The 19,421-nt window shown below is 46.2% G+C and overlaps 1 protein-coding gene across 1 annotated transcript in view; it reads left to right on the forward strand.

Annotated features, from left to right (window-relative positions):
* The first annotated feature begins 3,506 nt into the window (after window positions 1-3,506).
* LOC146357922 (acyl-CoA (8-3)-desaturase-like) overlaps window positions 3,507-19,421 on the forward strand; it is a 42,642-nt gene continuing 26,727 nt past the window's right edge. The window contains exons 1-4 of the mRNA XM_084819620.1: window positions 3,507-3,728; window positions 9,183-9,293; window positions 10,306-10,503; window positions 12,813-12,914. Of these exons, the coding sequence (XP_084675746.1) occupies window positions 3,507-3,728; window positions 9,183-9,293; window positions 10,306-10,503; window positions 12,813-12,914 (633 nt within the window). The remainder of the gene's footprint in view (window positions 3,729-9,182; window positions 9,294-10,305; window positions 10,504-12,812; window positions 12,915-19,421) is intronic.

Genomic DNA, 19,421 nt, shown 5'->3' on the forward strand with positions numbered 1-19,421 from the left:
ATACCCCCCAACTTTATGTGTCCCCCCCCCCGTAGGATTAAGTTTAAAGCCCTCCTGATGAAATTCTTCATGTTGTGGCCAAACACATTCTTCCCAGCCCTTGTGAGGTGCAACCCATCCCTTGCCAACAGTCCATCTTCCAAGAAGTATTGCCCGTGGTCCCAGAATCCAAATCTCTCACATCAGCGCCACCTTCATAGCCAGTCATTCACCCCAAGTATTTTTCTTTCCCTTGCTATCCCTCTTCGAACTACTGGGAGGATGGATGTGAAAACTATCTGGGCCCCAAAGTCCTTGAGTCTCCTTCCCAAAGCCTCCAAGTCTGATGTGATTTGTTCATAGCTCTGCTTGGCCGTATCATTTTTTCCCACATGGATGAGAAGAAAGGGATACCTGTCAGTGGGCTTTATGAGTGTAAGGAACCCTTCAGTCACATCTCTAATCTGTCCTCCTGGGAGACAGCATACCTGGCAAGTCCATGGGTCTTCACGACATACTTGGGTTTCAATCCTACACAGCAAGGAGTCTCCCACAACTACTACTTTTCTTGTCATTGTAGGCCTTGGTATCATTACCTCTGCTTGACTGACCTTCAGCCTCTTCCTTGCTCTCATGTGGGATCCCCTGTAATTCTTGCTCTGCAGGCTGTCCTCCAGTCTCATCCTCAAGTACCTGAAAATGGATCCATAGTTCCACTGCTTCCACTGGTGCAGAGTGGCTACTAGTTCTTCTGCTCCTAACTGTCACCCTTTTCCAAGGAGTATCCTCTACTTAATTTTTCCTCACCTCAGCATTTTTCTTTTCTGCCTCAGCTTGCTGTTGCTCTTCTAGCTTCTGTACTTCACTTTGCTGCTGTAGTTCCACTGTCCTGTCTAAGAACACTTCGTCTTCTATTGTTCCCTGGAGGGTCAACACTCGCCACTCCAGTCCTCTCACTTTTTCTTCCAACAGTGTAATCGATTTTCACTTGTTCCTAGGGATGGTGCGGGTGCCCGTTTCGGTCTGCAAATCTGTCGGACCACCGGTGCCCACACCCCTGAGCTGCGCCTGCCAAGCTCTCCCCCTGGGTTGCCAGTCCCCAGACCACCCTCCCGTGTTTGGTAAGCAGCCCGCAACTTACCCAGGCCAGTGTGTCTCTGTCCTGATCGCCATGTTTTTAAAAAACATGGCAATTGGCAGCCCATGCCCATAGACTTATACGCAACATAGCACTGTGAAACTAAAGTATATGGGTGATTCACAGTGCTTTTTACATACAAGTATATGGGCATGGGCTGCCAATCACCATGTTTTTTAAAAACATGGCGACTGGGACAGAGACAGACGGGCCCAGGTAAGTTGCGGGCTGCTTACTGAGCACAGAGGGGGGCTCGAGTGCAGCCCAGAGGACCAGCAAGCGGGGGAAGGGGCTGGGCCTGGAGAACCAGGATGGGAGGGCACTCGTCCATCCCTACTTGCTGCACGTGTAGGCTATGTTGATCTCAGGCAAGAAAACAAACATTGCATGCACCTTGCAGGTCACCACCACTGGAGAGTCTTTTCCTTCCATAGTCTCTACTCCCTTTATGTTTCTAGCTTTTTGATTGCACTGGGATAGCCTGTGCCTTGTCCTCTATTCACTGGAGGTTAATAACAGAGTCCCACGCTCTGCCTTTGCCTCCTCTTCCACTGCAACTCCCCTGCCAAACTCCTGTTTGCTCTCCCTGTTCACTTGCTCTGATCGCTCACTCTCTGGGAGCTTGCTTCCTTGTATAGCCCCTAGACCTGCTGGAGCAGCTTCCTCTGCTCTGCTCAGCTAGGAGGCAAGAAACAGACTGAAACTCCCCACCCACACAGCTGCTGGGAGTACTCAGGCCATGCCCCCTCAATTCAGTTGGAGCTCCCAGGAGCACATGGTGAGCACATGGCAACTCAGAATGGAAAGTCCCCTGGGCTTCCTCCAGCCCACTCACCGCTTTGCCTTTGTCTCCTCTTCCACTGCAACTCCCCTGCCAAACTCCTGTTTGCTCTCCCTTGTTTGCTTGCTCTGATCGTTCACTCTCTGGGAGCTTGTATAGCCCCTAAACCTGCTGGAGCAGCTGCCTCTGCTCTGCTCAGCTAGGAGACAGAAAACAGACAGGAAATATTCTCAGCTACTCCTCCCAGTTGGAGGCAAGGAGTGCCCCCCCCCCCCGCCAAGAGCAACCATTTCCTTTTCCCTCAAAGGGCTGAGCCTAGGGGCTGGCAGCACCTTATTGGCCGTGTCATCCTGAGGAAGCAACCAGGACCCTTTTTCCAGGGTTGTGCTCATCTCCTTTGTTGTAACCCTTTTTATCAGACCCTCTGTGCTGATACAGTCCTAGGAGGAGGAGGGGAAGGAAGGAAGGAAGGAAGGAAGGAAGGAAGGAAGGGAAGAAGAAACGTTTTGGGCATGTTTTTGTATTCTCAATAAGGAGGATCCAGAAACAAGGTTTGGATGTAAACAGAACTTCATTTTATTTCTAAACCCTAAAATTCCATCTCTCATTTTTCCCTCACACCCTCCTTCCTCCCCTTTCTCTCCCTCCTCCTCCTGGGACCCTCTAGGGATAAACGTCTTAATAACTCAAAACAAAGGAAGTATATACAATCATCACAATACAACACATCTCTCTCCTTCAAAATAAAGGTACAATTAATAAGAGCTGGGTTCAAAGGTTAGATACAAAATCTTCAAATCATCTAGGCAGTTTCTTTTGTCTTGTACTTCTTCTCACATTTGGAGAAACAGCTGAAGACAAGGAGGGCTGAATGCCCTCTGGAATCCTGTCCTCTCCATCTTCCTCATCGATAGCGCCTAGGCTTTCTAATCCAAAAGAGAGACTACTATCTCCTTTATTTGCTGTCTGTTAACAAGTCCTTAACAAGTCTTGAGATGTTCCATTTCTTTCCACCCTCAAAAACAACCGAATCTCCTGGGATGTCAACAATCTGAAGAGGACATGAATACTTGGAGTGTCCTTTCTTGACTCTGTAAGGGAGTTGAACTCATACAGTCAGGGCCAGAAATATTGGAACAAGGATAACTGTTTCGGCAGTTGGCCTCTGTATACCACCACATTGAAGTTGTGTATCTGTTGGAGCAGAGAACAGTCTTGCACAATGCATAACCCCAAAGAATAAATGGTTTTAGACCCTGATGTGTTCAGTGGCTCATTCAAAAGATGCAGTGCATATTGTGGCTGTTTACATTGCTGTAAGTTCTGCTAAGAAGATGCATGAATAGACACGATGGAAGGGTGACTCTTACAGGATTGGAGTGGAATTGAAGGAGAGGCTAGAGGGAGGAGGAAACTTAAAAAAAGAATGCCTGGAGCAAGGACATGATGCTACGGATTATGTGGGCTGCTGAAACAGATGCATATAAAGCTGTTTGGCACATGAAGCAGAATGGAAAGGTATACCATTGCTCCAACCTTCCACTGCACAGAGTGACAGTGGACTAATTACTTGGAAATCCCATCCTAGGTGTTCATCTGTCAGAGAGAATGCCTCCACAGTCAGGCACCAGTGTAGGAAAGCCAGAACCTGGTTCAGATCTTGCACAGTTTTTCACCTGGGAGGAGGTCGGACTCCGCTCAGGCAAGGGAAACTCCAAGCAAGAGAGATGGCTGGTCATCAACAGGAAAGTCTACGATGTCAGCCAGTTCTATTGGCAGCATCCTGGAGGAACCCGCGTCATCAGCCACTATTCAGGACAAGATGCTACGGTGAGTCTTATTGCGGGAGCTAGAGTGGTTGGGAAGGACCATAAGCCAGGGCAAAGCATGAGCCCTGCACACACAAGGTCCCGGGTTCAGTCCCTGGCATCTACAGTTATTTCCAAGGATATTCGCTGACCTTGAAAAGGCTTCTGCCTAGTACCCAGGAGAACTACTGCCAGGCAAAGTAGATACAGCAAGGCTAGATGGACAATGATCTGATTTAGTATTAGACAGTTTCATATAGTCATGCCTTGTGTGTCCACTGGGTGTTTTCTATAACACTTGAGTAGATTATCAAGATTTAGAATGAGGGAAGAAGGACCTGAAGCAACAGAAAAGCCTATCTGAGAAGAAGCAAATTGTGGAGGGAGGAATTTAGGTTGTGTTTGGGCATGGATGTTTGAAGCAATAGTTTGCAGTGCAACCGCAATTTCAGTTATGGGAAGTCAATAACCAGCTGGAGCACATTGACTGTTTAAATCCCACTGACTTCCAGGGGATTGAAGGAGCCCAACAGGATGGAAGATTGTAACCCTTCACATTAAGACCTAACCCAAGCATGTTTACTCAGAAACAGAGCTGTCACCTCAATTTTTCCAAAACGAAATCAAAGCAGATTTGAGGGTTTCTTTTCAGGCAAAAGTATCTTAAGTAATTTTGAGGGAAAGTTTGACAATATCAGTGAAACCTCTCAGGTTTGGGTGGTTTGGGGTCTGTGTGTGTGTGTTTTGCACTTCTCTTTGAGTTCAATGAAAAGTTATTTCCTGGTCAGCTATGCTTAGGATTTCACCCTCATCTGTATACTTTTACAGCCTAATCTGTATACAGAATGTCTCATATACTTATAATAGGTTTACAAGAAATACACAGTTGTAGGGCTTCGGTGAAACTGGGATCAAGGCTAGTCTAAGAAAAAGGCTTTTGGGCGCTGAAATTGTCTTAACTGAGCACTCTTGGTAAGGGACATAAAGTGATTTATGTCTTTTCATCTGAAACATATTTTTTAAATGAATAAGGGCACAATCCTATGGGGAGGAACTCAGAGGCGGCCAACTATGCAATGCAGGGCAGCCGCAGCACAGAAGGGATCATTCCCTCTGCGCTCCAGCTACCCTGCATTTGTGGCTAGTCAGCTGATTCTGGCTGTGTAGCTGGGGACCTCGGAGTGGGGAGGGGGAGGCCGGATGGCACATAGGAAGTGTCATAACAACGCTTCTGTGGTCTCCTCTCCTCCCTTCTCATGGGAAAGGCCCCCTTTTGCCCGCTCCATGCTGTGCTCACGAGTGCAGACATAGGGACAAACTGCACCACCTACGAGGCAGTGGCGGGGGGGGGCAGGGAGTGAGGTTTCTGGGAACTGAAAAGTCCTGTGGCCATCTAGGCATTGTCTAGCAGCCGTAGAATTGCTCCCTCCAGCAATAAAATGAGGGGGGTACCTTGGTGAATTAAAGTTAGCACACTGAGAAAACTTTACCTGGTTCATCGTATGTATTTTTAGTGTGCCTACCTATACAATTGATGTCTAGATAAACTTCTAATCTTGTGTGTGCATATTTTGTCCTGATAACAACAAGGCCAGCATGAAAGGTAGGCATGGTTGGGCACTTGCCAAGGGCCCACACCCCAGTAGGGGCCACCAACAAGAGCTCCTTAGACTTGCTCTTCCACTTCACCATTGCAACCTGCTTGTTCACCTGCCTCTTGCTGTGGCCCAGGCAACAATGATGGTGAGAAGGAGGAGCAGTAGATGCCTCTGCCTGCTTGCTCACTGGCTCTCTGCCTGCCAAGCAAGCAAGTGGGAGCAATGCTGAGAAAGAAAATGAGGAGTAAGACTAGAGCAGCTGGTGACAATGGTAGTGAGAACGTGGACCCACCAAGGAAGGGGGGCCATTCACGCTGTTTTGCCCAAGCCCCCTCCAAACCTGGAGCTGGTGCTGGCTAACAAAATGAATTTTTTAGGGGGGGAAATAATGGGTGTCTTCAGATTGGATATGGCTGACTTGCATTTTAATTGACATTTTGAAAGGTAAGTCAGTTTTGTATTTTGTTTGGACTTCCCATCTGTCTTCCCATCAGCAGACAGACCAGCATCTGTCTTATGGCACTAACAGCACAATCCTACTCAGAAGAAACTCCCACTGAGTTCAATGAAGATTACTTCCAGCAGGTAAGTGGGTATAGGATTGCATCCTAAGTGAAGAAATGCTGAGGGCGCAAAACTAGAGTGGAAAATACCAATATTTGAAGAGAAAGGAATTCAACACACAATCAAGATTCCATCTGCAGCCCCATGCAATGTACTTGGAACAATGTCCCATTGAACAATGTGGAACTTACTTAGTAAGCATGCATACAGTTGGGCTTTGTAAGCTGACTTAGAGGTAGGCTATAGTATTTGTACACTCATTCGTATCAATTTCAAATAATTCCTTTCCCATTTTCCCCTCCTCTCAGTTGATTGTCTTTCTCACTGTCAAAATATGGATTGTAAGCAAGGAGCACTCTCTCTCTCCCTCTCTCCGCTAATGTTACCCTTTGAAGCATCTTTCCCCAACCTGTCACCCTTCAGAAGTTATGGACTCCATCAGCCCCAGCCAGCATGGCCAATGGTCAAGGATGATGGGAGTTGTAATCCAAAACATCTAGAAGGCACCAAGTTGGGGAAGGCTGCTTTAAAGGCTACGTGCATTATAGTAGTGCAGAAGTACATCAGTGATAACAACATAAGAACTTTCTGTGTATTCTTGAAACCAATAGATGATGAATAATTCTGTGACTTATTTTATTCATTTTTAATAAATAGATGTCCTGCATAATTGGTAATGATTTCATCAGCAATAACCTTCACAGAAACTGAATGTGTAACAATGTTGGTGTTTGAAGACTGTAACTCCTCATTTATCACTTTAGGGCACAATCCTTTGCAGGTTTAGACAGAAAAAAGCCCAGGTTTTCTGTCTAAACCTGCATAGGATTGCATCCTTAATAAGCTACCAACATTTCCACAACAAAGACATTAAAGAATTAAAGAAAAAGCATCCAGTGTGATAATGTGAATTGAACTTGAACCACATTCTAGTTCAAAGCACTATGAAGAGAAAACCAAGCCAGCATTTCCAAACAGGGTGTGGGTATTGCCTATCAAATATGTTCTGACCTTGTTTCAGAGCCTGGTATGGTCATGCATGTTTGCATACTATACAGACCTGATGTTTCTCTGTATGTCACCTGTGAGTGGGGAACTTTCAAATTAGTGTTTAGCTTTTTCACCCATATAGGCACGAACTTGTAGACATTATTAATAATACTGCAACTACACCAACACACCACCACTGTCTCTTGTCTCTGCTGTCATTATTGCTGATCAATCGCAGAAGTTCTTGCATCAGACTCCAGTGAGTTGTTCATGGCTCTACCGAACTTTAGACAGAGCGAGGCAGTCTGACATTGGCAGATTTGGGATTCCTATTCAATGACAGCTAAATGATCCCATGTTTAATTGATTATAATATTTTTACCAACATGAGTGGGGCATGGGAACAGATGCCATTTGACATTTGTTCTTTTTCTACCTGAGGGAGAAACATGTCTTATGCCACCTCTGAGTTCTCACATTCAATTGCTTCTGACAATGTGGACATGAGGTTGATGCCCACATACAGAAATGTGCCTCAGCATAACATCTGGACACTTCCTAATCTGTGTGCCCTAAAGCTGGATTTGTACCTGTGATGGGATAAATTGGCTTCTGACAGAATGATTCTCCAAATACCAGTCCTAATGTAGCCAAAATGGTACTATCTACGCACCTGCCCACAGGGGCTGCCATCTTTCTTTGCATACAATGTCCCTGGCAAGGATGACATGTCATTATATCACATTAGTGCTGACCACACAACTTGCCTCTTTAAAGTTAAAAAAGAAATGAAAACCTTGTAAACAACAGTACATTGTAAACAACAGCTTGTAAACAACAGTAACGTCTGCATCTCCCTTCTCAATGCCAAATTTCTCACGACGCCTCATGAATATCAATGAATTCCCACACGCACACACCTATATTTGTAAGAAAGTCCAGTGTAGTTGCGGGGGAGGTAACCTTTGACCAACTCTCTCAAAAGCTACTGACAGCTTTTCTACAGAAGGCTTTTATTGTGCGCTCGTAATTGCTCACTCATGGTAATTTGCGGGTTTTTCTTAATGGGAAGGAGGAGTCTGGCTTATCCCAAATGGTGCCAAAGCTCTCTCCATGTAATTGCACAATTCTGCTATACCACAGCACCATCTAGTGGCTGTTTAATGAAACATATAGAAAGGCAGAGAAAGAATACCCCTGGAAAAAAACACATGTAAAGGGGACGACCTTAATCCCGCAAAGAATCTGGAAGCAGAAGCCCCAGTAAAGGTGTAGGATAAAAGCCTCGTGTGAAAATCCCTGAGATATCCAAGAAAATAAACAGGTTTGCACATAGGTCATCCACCTGGGCAACCAAGGCAATTTCAGTCCCCAAACCAGACTGGAAGCTTGACAGGAATTAAAACACCGCTATACCCTTCAATCCCTTACCCAGAAATAGCAGATTTGATACTGCTGATAGTTGTTCAAATTGCCCAGTCCGGGGGGGGGGGGGGTTGAAGAGATCACATCATTGCCTCCTTTAACCTAATGGCAAGCCATAGCTTACAACAAATCAGCCGTTCTGATTTTCTAACTTTCCAACAAAAGCCATATTATATTTGTTTATTTAAAGCATCTATATAATGACTTATCAATGACTTCCAAGGAAGGTCGCCATAATTCAAACAAGTAAAACAATAATAAATACCAGCAAAACAACCAGCAGATCAATGCACTATGTACTGGCCTTAATGTGTGAATCTTTTGCCTTCATAGGTGCTTACATTAAGAACTTGAAATGTATCATGTCACTGCTTGATAGTCCCATTTGTGTGGCCACTCAATCTCTCATTTTTATTCATGCACATGCAGGGAATCGCCCAGAGTCATGAACCTGTCAGGCAAATTTTCAGCAACTTTCTCCTTGCTTTTGCACTCAAGTTTCCTCCATTCTCATGGACTTCCATGATAATTCCCTTTCCCTTTTACTCTTCCTCCTCCTCTTTTCCTCTCATACTGACCATGTGACTTTCTGTTGCCTCCCCTTCCAATCTCCAAGCCAAGTCTCCTTCCCTTTTCCAGCTGTTCTCCTTCCACCTTCTCTCCTTTGACTAACAATCCCAGCTGTCCAAGAAACTCTGTAATTCCAAAATTACGTGCGCACATGCGTCACTGAGACCATTCTGCTATCGTTTATATCAGCCCACAAAGAAGGGAGTCAGGCCTTAGGGATTAACCTTTTTCATCTGTTGCCGAAAATAAACTCCCCTGACTGTCAGGTTCACCATTTCAGCACAGTGGCCATCTCCCTCTCACAACCTATTTCTTTCTATGTTTCTTAGGATGCCTTCACAGCTTTCCACAAGAATGAGGACCTAGTGAAGAAATACTTGAGTTCACTGCTAATTGGGGAGCTGGCGCCTGACGAGCCCAGCTGTGAGCCCACCAAAAATGTGAGTTTTCCCCACAGCTGCTTTCTTTTTAAAGAGTTTGATATGATATGTATAGAGAAAATACACTAACTTGTAGGTACAGTTGTCCATCACCCTTACAGAACATTTCTATGGTCCCTGAGAGAGCATTCCAGGAACCATATGTTATGGTGGATCCCATCGCAGAAAGCACCCCTTCCCTTCTGAAGTCGCAACAGCAAGGTTGGAGAGAGGAAAAGGGGGGAGGGATAGTGGGTGGGGAGGGGAGGGAGGAGACGCCAGAATCCACATGATCCTAAAGCCTCTTCATCACCCATCCCGCTCACAACAAAGTAGATCAGCAAGACGAGCTGAGAGGCTCATCTCGCCAAAAATGTAACAAAAAGGAGGAACAGGAGACGTTTTCACTTCCTTCCTCCTTCTGCCCTAACTGGCTCCTGCAGGCAGGACATAGGACAGACAGAGGGCTCCACTCTCAGAACCTTCTGTCTATTGAGTGGCAGTCCCTTACATTTGCATTCTTAGCAGATGCTCTAACTGAGCCACTGTTCCTGGCTGATACAGACAAACCTGGGTGCACAGTTCCCTTTGCATTCATATAACCTCAGTTTCAGTGTTTTAAGCAATGAGATCTCCTAGATTACTAAAGGATAAAACAAACAAACACACTCCTAGAGGAAATGCAATGTTCATGGTGCTCCAGAATCTCAGTATTTCAAGTGATTAGAATACAGCCATCTGTTGTCTCGCATAAAATTCAAGTTACAAAGACTCCCACTTCGTAACTTGTAACAGCTTCCTCTTTTTGCTTCACTGAACTTATGGTGGATAGGAGGTAGTGCAGAGAATCTTTTTCACATCTGACTGGTTGTACACTGAGCAAAATGAGACCTTCTGGTCTCCCATTGATGGCTGGATGTCTTTTCCTTGTTATTGTGATCCCTCTGGAAATGGAAGGCATAATAATTCCAGAGGAAGTTTAAATCCCATAAAGCCAAATATAAGAGAGCTTAACTGTTGTCACTTCTCACAGGAAATGCTGGTAAATGATTTTCATGAGCTGCACACAACAGTGAAGAAGATGGGACTCCTGAAGTCAAGTTATCCCTTCTTCACCTTCATGTTCCTGCACACTTTCCTGCTAGACACTGCAGCCTGGCTCATTGTCTGGTACTTCAGAAAATCCTGGGTGGCCTTCCTTATTGGTATAGCTGTGTTTGCCTCTGCACAGGTAAGATAATTGTGTCACAGGGTATAGCAGGTTTGCAAGAGTATACTTCAGCCCCACAAGAAAACAAAAGGGAAAGGCACTGAATGCAGCAAATAAGCAGGGGAGAAACTGGGCATCCTAGTCAGCATTTCCACTAGCATAAATTACGTTGCACTGGTATAAGCAGCCTCTAGCACAACACCAACAGTGTTTGCTGGAACAAAGAGGTTTCCTGGGGAAACCTGTCATGCCAGCAAACCTTATTGGCGTTGCACTTGAGATTATTTACACCAGCACAATGTTATTAATAAATAAACTAATTTATTTATTAGTGGCAGTGTTGAAAAGGATGTTGCCCACTGTTCTCAGAAATCCCCATGTTTAAGTCTGACATATACCAGAAAACAAAATTTCTTTCCTCGGAAAAACTGAACCAGTTTAAAACAGTAAAATGTTTAACCATTGTGTTCATATTAACACACTCACTTACCTAAACATTTTTTTCAATTAGGAATAAAATGCTCATCTCATTCTATGTCATATAGAACTCCAAATTATTAGAAAATTACACATTCAAACTTCCAAAAGAAGTGGGTCAGAGCTGGATCAATGAGCACCCCCAGACTGCAAAGCTGATCCTTTAGCGATTCCTTCTAAAACAGGTTGAGCATATCTCCTTTTACAGAATAACTACCCATCAACAGTACCTTTGGTCTATGCTTCAGTCTCTTGGCCCTTATCCAGCCCATCACTTCCACCACCTCACCTGAATCTGCTGTAAAGGAGAGATAGAGTTGGATGTCATCTACATATTGATGACATGACACCCAACCCCAAAACTCCAGATGACCACACTCAGCAGTTTCCTGTAGATGTCTAAAAGCATAGGGGACAAGATAGAACCCTGTGAGACCCTATAGCATAGGTGCCACAGGGTTGAGCAGAAGTCACCAAGCACCTTCTGGAACTGGCCTTCTTGGTAGGAGCAGGAGCACTGAAACACCATACCTATAGTTTTGGGAGGGGTCATAGCTAAGTAGTAGAGGGCATGCTTTGCATGCCAAAGGTCCCAGGCTCAATCTCTGACACCTCCACATAGAGCAGGGAAACTCCTGTCTGAAACCCTGGAGAGCCGCTGCCAGTCAGTGTTGACATAATCCTAATGGCATTGAAAACTGCTGTGATATCAAGGAGAATTAGTGGTTGGCACTCCCCTGTCCCTCCAGTGCTGAAATAACAACAACAACAACAACATAGTACCTGCAGTGTGCACTGCAGTTTACAAAGAACAAGAAGACGGACCCCTGCCCTGAGCAACTTACAACCTAAAATGTGATACAGGGAAAACAACAGAGGAAGAGGAGGGAGACAGAGAATGTGGTAAACAGGGGAAGAACATGCAGTTGTTTCATTTAGCCTTGGGGCTAAATGACATGCTACATTACATCCGTAGTGTGCCACTGATGCTCATAATTTGTTTACCTTAGTGTAAACGTGCAGAGGCATGATCCAGATCAGAACCACTGCATGTGGGTAGAAGAGCTTTAAACCTTCCCACCCAGCCACTTCCCCCCAAAAAAATATTTACCCCCCACATACACCACACACACACACCACCACCACCACCACCATGGGAACTAAGTACAAGGACGGGAGAACCTTCCATTGGTGCCAACTGAGTTTTAATGTATCCAGGTGATGAGCCATGTAGGGCTTCAAAGGTCAATCCTAGCACTTTAGGTATGAGATCCTATGCATGTTTAGACAGAAGAAAGTCCTACAACACCCAGCATTCCCCAGCCAGCATAGCTGAAGAATGCTGGGAGTTGTAGGACTTTCTTCTGTCTAAACATGCATAGGATTGTGTCTAAGTCAAGCCCAGAAACAAAAAGGCAACCAATGCAGATGGAGTAAGATCAGTGCTACCTGCTCTAGTCTTCATGAGCCAAATAACACATTTTTTCACTAATTGACAAGGTCTCACTTCTTGGATCTGTTGTAGCTGAACTTAGTCACACCTAACACATGAGCTAAGAATGTTATTGTTCCTGTTCCCACAGGAACTGAGTAACTGTGCTCTCTTGAAAGGATGTTTTCCTACCTTGCTAATCTCCTGGGCATCAATAACATTTGCAATGAACGTTCCCGTGCTTCTGTGCAGTGCTATTGGCTAACATTTGGGTAAATACAGTTTGCATAGGCTTGTGGGCATTGTTCTTCCCAAATGGTGAGAAAGGAGAGCTTAGGGAGTAACCAATTACTCCATGCAGCCCAATGTGTGTGTGTGGAAATCACACCACATTGTCCCAGTGTTGCTTTTTGCCTTCCAGGTCCAGTATGGATTTTTTCAGCATGATCTCGGGCATCGTTCCATCTTTCAGAAGTCCAAGTGGAACAGACTGTGTCACTTCATTGTGATGGGACTGCTAAAGGTAAGCGTCTGTTACTGGGGGAAGAAGGACCATTTCTAGGGCTTGTCTATGTGGTGGTGGTAGCGGTGATACATTTCTATAACACATTTCAGCCAAAGTGCTTCAAATACGGGCTCTGAGTCCTCCTTATAGCAGGCAGCTCTGCAAGGTAGGTCAGTATTGGTATCACCTCACTGCAGATAGGAGAGGCTGAGTTGGGGGAAGAGTGGCTGCCTTAAAGCCACTATATACTGACTTAATGGATGCGGTAAGATGTGAACAACTCGCTGTCTTAGTTACTACACTCCACCACACCAGCAGTAGCGCATAAGCCTCAGTTGAAGGATTATGACAACTCTTTTGCTTTCCTTTAGTAATAAGGGGGATGTGTTGAGTACCCTAGTTCATGATGGGTTCGTTACTGGAGAATAATCTGGGTACCAGAAATGATTGCTTGCAAAAGCCAGTATCACAAGTGTCCCCTTGATATGTTCCCTTTTGGCTCCTCTTCAGCAAAGATATATAGCTTATCCACATGCACTTTCAAAAGGCCATCCCATTATTTGGGTTTTAAACATAGTGTAGCTACACCTACAAACTTCGTTGGGCTATGCTGCTGTATTTTCAAACTGGTTTGAGTTGTCTTTTTTTGAGTATGCGTGATGTGATCTGGTGTGTGTTTATGAGCTTGAGATCAGGGAAGCATTCTCAACTTTCCCAGCCACTCTGCCTTACTGATTAGTTGTTTGGAAACTCCTGTTGTGCCTTTGGGTGGGGCATTGGGATCTGGGTTCTTCTGAAACAGTTCATGTTGAACTGAATGAGACAGATGACACATCCCTGTTACTACAAAAGTGAGGCAAATGAACATTTGCAAACTTGTCTGTTTCACACAAACACATCTTTGGCATCACACCATGAATTTTGAAGAACTACCCTTAGGCTGAAATCTTGCCTGGTACTTAAGAATAAAGCATCACTGCTGGTGATAACCCTGCCCACAGTGATAGGAAAGGGAGACAACAGAGAGGTGATGGAGTCCAGACTGGTGGAGCTGCATAATTTGTTCCCATCTAATCAACCCAGTCATAGTTGGGTAAAAGCAAACCAAAGTTAGAGTTGTTTGTCTCTTAGGACTAAACTGCACACTGTGTAAAATCTGTAGCATGTAGCTCAGCCATCCCTAGTGTGGTACCCTCCAGATGTGTTGGGCTACAACTCCCATAAATATTGGGGCTGGCAGGGAATGATGGGGGTTGTATCCCAACACATCAGGAGTGCCCCAGTTTGGGGAAGGCTGGTGTAGCTGATCCTAACTTCTAAAAATATTTAGTATAAGTGCACGGAGCCCCAGTCTGGATCAGGACCACCATGCAAAGGTACGGGGAGAATTTCATTGGCACCAAAGCAAGGGGGTTTTTTTAGTCCCTGCATGAGGGGCACATTTGGGGGGGTGAGAAGGTTTAACCACCTGACCCATGTGCAGTGGCCCCATCCAGACTGGGGTCCTGCTCACTTACACTAAAGTAGGAATATTGCTATGCTGAGAATACTGTTCTGTTTAAGCCTGATGGGATTCTACAGTGTTTCCGGTAAACAGTGGCAGATTGTAGCAGATTATGTTTTTCCAGTTCCACAAATGTTTTGTACAGGTTTGGGGGGTCCTACAATTTCAGGTCCTGCAATCCAAATTGGATCTTTTTTTTTCTTTTTTGGGGGGGGATCTTGAAATTGGTGCAAATGGGTCGTAAGTTTTAAAATATTTTTTAATTGGCGATCTTATGAAAGTGCACACAATCACGAGTCCGGCTGTCTGCTTTATAGCCCTGCAAAGGCATTATTTCCCTCTTGTAAATATCCATGTCAGTTTTGGCCTCTTCACTCACTATTTTGTTTAGCCCAGCAGCGCCATGTTCTGTACTTGTCAAAGAATTTGTCAATTTCATCCTCCCTTTGGTGCTTGCGGGGGGGGGGGGCACCAAAGTGGAGGATGAAATTGTTAAGTTCTTTGACAAAATGGAATGTGGCTCTGCTGGGCTAAATGAAGTAGTGCATGGAAAGGATGAAACTGACAAGGATATTTAGGCCTCTGAGGGTCTACACAGTGGACAGGTGGACTTGTGATTGTGCACACTTATGCACAATCGCCAATTTAAAAAAATATTTTAAAAAAATTACGACCCCATTTGTGCAAATTTCAAGATCCCCCACCCCAAGATACAATTTGCACAAATTTCTGCCATTAAAAAAACATGGAATCCACATATTGGATCAACTCACTACAGACTGAGTCAATGTCAGTAGGGGAAAAATGGAATTAAATCCTCTAGGGCCAAACCAGAAAAATCTGCCAAGATTTCACGCCCTATATATACATATATATATATATATATGTATATATATATATTTCTATACCGCCCAATAGCCGAAGCTCTCTGGGCGGTTCACAAAAATTAAAACCAAACAACACACAATAAAACAATTTAAAATATATAGAACATTAAAACCACAATATAACAATTGTTGTTGTTGTTCAGTCGTTCAGTCGTGTCCGACTCTTCGTGACCCCATGGACCATAGCACGCCAGGCCTTCCTGTCCTGCGCTCTCTCCCGGAGCGTGCTCAAGTTCATATTCATTGCATCCGTGATGCTATCTAGCCATCTCATCCTCTGCCGTCCCCTTCTCCTTTTGCCTTCAGTCTTTCCCAGCATCAGGGTCTTTTCCTGTCCGTCTTGGGTGGCCCTGCACGGCATAGCTTATGGCTTCACTGAGTTACGCAAGCCCCTTCGCCACAACAAGGCAGTGATCCATGAAGGGGACAATATAACAATACAAACACAGTAAAACCTAGCAGCAGTGCAGGAGTTTAAAATACAGATTTAAAACAGCAAACCTAAAAATTTAGAAAGGTAAAATGCTAAAATGCCTGGGAAAATAAAAAGGTCTTCACCTGGCGCCAAAAGGAATACAATGCAGGTGCCAGGCGAACCTCACTAGGGAGTAGGGATGTACGAAAGTCACTTACCTGTTCGCGGATTATGCTGATGCTGGGGGGGATGCACTCCATTCCTCCCCCCCCCCCGAATCCTGGCCGGCCGGCTCCGCTCCGCAGGGATTCTGCGGAGCTGCCGGCCGGCTCCACCAGCGGCCGGACATCCGGCTGCTGGCTAGCAGGGACGCAAATGGCGGCGGCCGTAGCTGCCACCGTTTATGTCCCTGCAGTCAGCCGTGATAGGCTACATAAATGTTTACGTAGCCTATTACAGCTGATTAAAAAAAAAAATGCGCGTACACAAATGGCGGCGCCCATGGGGACCACCATTTGCGTTCCTTATTTTGGCACATCTTAGTCTATGTAAACATTTACGTAGACTATGGAGAAAATAAGGGGAACGCAAATAGCGTAGCATCTACGCTATTTGCGTTCCCCTTATTTTCGCCATAGTCTACATAAATGTTTACGTAGACTAAGACGTGCCAAAATAAGGAACGTAAATGGCGGCGCCCATGGGCACCACCATTTGCATACGCGTGTTTGTTTGTTTGGTTTTTTAATCAGCCATGATAGGCTACGTAAAGATTTATGTAGCCTATCACAGTGTTTTCTAAAATTTAGCCGTGATAGGCTACGTAAATCTTTATGTAGCCTATCATGTTTTTTTGTTTTGTTTTGTTTTGTTTTTAAACTTGGAAATGGCGGTGGCAGCAGCCGGTTGGAAGACCGGCCGCTGCAGTCACCGCCGCGGCTGCTGCCAGAGCCGCCGCCGCCAGGAAGATCCGCCCCAGGTAAGTCCCGTCCCGGGAGGGCAGGGGGCCGTTCCGCCACCGATTTCGGGGGGCCGAATGCACTGGCATTCGGCCTCCCCGAGATCTGTGGCGGAATTTTTGTACATCCCTACTAGGGAGCTCATTCCAGAGCCGGGGTGCCACAGCAGAAAAAGCCCTCCTCCTAGTAGCCACCCGCCTCACTTCCTTTGGCAGGGGCTCACGGAGAAGGGCCGCTGACGATGATCTTAAGGTCTGGGCAGGCAAATATGGGAGGAGGTGATCCTTCAGGTAACCTGGCCCCAAGCCATTCAGGGCTTTGAATGTTAACACCAGCACTTTGAATTGGGCCCGGAAATGGACTGGCAGCCCGTGCAGCTGGGAAAGTACTGGCATAATATGAGCTCGCAGGCCAGTCCCTGTTAACAATCTTGCTGCCCTATTTTGGACCAGCTGAAGTTTCCGGACCATTTTCAAAGGCAGCCCCACGTATGACGCATTGCAGTAATCCAGACGAGAAGTTATCAGAGCATGGATAACTATAGCTAGGCTACCTCTGTCCAGATAAAGGCATAGTTGGTATACCAGCCTAAGCTGATAAAAAGTGCTCTGTGCCACCGAGTTCACCTGTGCCTCAAGACAAGTGACAGTTCTGGATCCAAGAGCACCCCCAAACTACGAACCTGATCCTTTAGGGGGAGTGCAACCCCCTCCAGAACAGGTTGAATATCACCTAGCCGGGCAGACGAACCACCCACTAACAGTACCTCCATCTTGTCTGGACTGAGTTTCAGTTTATTGGCCCTCATCCAGTCCATTACCGTGCCCAGGCACTGATTCAGAACAGCCACTGCCTCACCTGGTTTTGATGAGAAAGAGAGGTAGAGCTGGGTGTCATCTGCATATTGATGGCACCTCAGCCCACACCTCCGGATAACCTCCCCCAGCGGTTTCATGTAGATGTTAAACAGCATAGGGGATAAAATTGAGCCCTGTGGAACCCCATGGCACAATTGCCACGGCACAGAGCAATAATCTCCCAGCACCACCTTCTGGAATCGGCCATCCAAGTAGGAGCGGAACCACTGTAGTGCAGTGCCTCCAATTCCCAACCCAGACAACCTATCCAGAAGGATACCATGGTCGATGGTATTGAAAGCTGCTGAGAGGTCTAGGTGAATCAACAGGGTCGCACTCCCCCTATCCCTCTCCTGGCAGAGGTCATCCCACAGGGCGACCAAGGCAGTTTCCATTCCAAAACCAGGCCTGAAGCCTGATTGAAATGGATCTAGATAATCCGTTTCATTCAACAGTGCCTGGAGCTGTCCTACAACCACCTGCTCAAGCACCTTGCCCAGGAAGGGGATGTTGGCCACTGGCCTATAATTGTTAACATCCTCTGGGTCCAGGTTAGGCTTTTTCAGGAGTGGTCTAATTACCGCCTCTTTTAAAGCAGCAGGCACCACTCCCTCTCTCAAGGAGGAATTTACAACCTCCTGGACCCAGCCAGACATCCCCTCCTTGTTTGATTTAATAAGCCATGAAGGGCAAGGGTCAAGCACACAAGTGGTCGATCGGACTTGGCCAAGCACCTTGTCAGCATCCTCAGGCCTCAGTAACTGAAACTCATCCAATAAAACTGGACCAGATGGTGCTCTGAACGCCTCTACCAATGGAACTGCATTAATGGTGGTGTCCAATTCATGATGAATCTGAGCAACTTTATCTTCAAAGTGCTGTGCAAACTCGTCACAGCATTCTATCGAGGGTTTCACTGTCTCTCTCCCTGGCCCAGAATGTAACAGGCTGCGAACCACTCGGAAAATCTCTGCTGGATGACACTGAGAAGATGCAATGCTGGTGGAAAAGAACTGTCTCTTTTCCACCCTCACCGCCACAGAGTAGGCTTGATAGTGGGCTCTTACCTGTGTTCGGTCAGACTCAGCACAAGTTTTCCTCCACCTGCATTCTAGCCATCTCCCCTCTTGCTTCATTGCCCTCAGCTCAGGTGTATACCAAGAAGCTGGCCGGGCTCTGTTCAGAGGGAGAGGGCGCTTGGGCGCAATCGTGTCAATCGCCCGAGTCATCTCTGCATTCCACAGAGCGACCTGGGCTTCGACAGGAGCACCAGCCATACCAGCAGGAAAATCCCCCAGAGCCCTCTGGAATCCATCGGAATCCATTAATCTCCGGGGATAGACCATTTTAATAGGTCCCCCACCCTTGCAGAGGGGGAAGGCTGCCATGAGTCTAAACCTCAGCAGGAAGTGATCTGTCCATGACAAAGGGCAGATGTTAATTCCTCCACTTTCAGATCACCATCCTCCTGCCCAGTCGAGAAAACCAGATCAAGCGAGTGTCCTTTTATATGCGTTGGGCTGATAACATGTTGGGACAGCCCCATGGTTGTCATGGCGGCCATGAAGTCCTGAGCCGCCCCGGATACAGCAGCCTTGGCATGGAAGTTGAGATCCCCCAGGACCATCATCCTACGGGTCCTCAACACCAAGTCCAAGACCACCTCCCTCAGCTCAGGCAGGGAGTCTGATGGGCAGCGGGGTGGGCGGTACACCAACAGAATCCCTAATCTGTCCCGGGTACCCAACACAAGGTACAAACACTCAAGATCTGCACTTGAATGAGTAGGAAGCCTGGAGAGGAAGATTGAATTCCTATAGACCACGGCAACCCCCCCCGACCCTCAAGTCGGTGTTGGTGCTGCACCGAGTACCCAGGAGGGCACAGCTGGGAGAGAGTGATC

The sequence above is a fragment of the Heloderma suspectum genome, chromosome 1 (genome assembly GCF_057233095.1).
Source record: "Heloderma suspectum isolate Gila_16-S chromosome 1, 16-S_ref, whole genome shotgun sequence".
NCBI lineage: Eukaryota > Metazoa > Chordata > Lepidosauria > Squamata > Helodermatidae > Heloderma > Heloderma suspectum.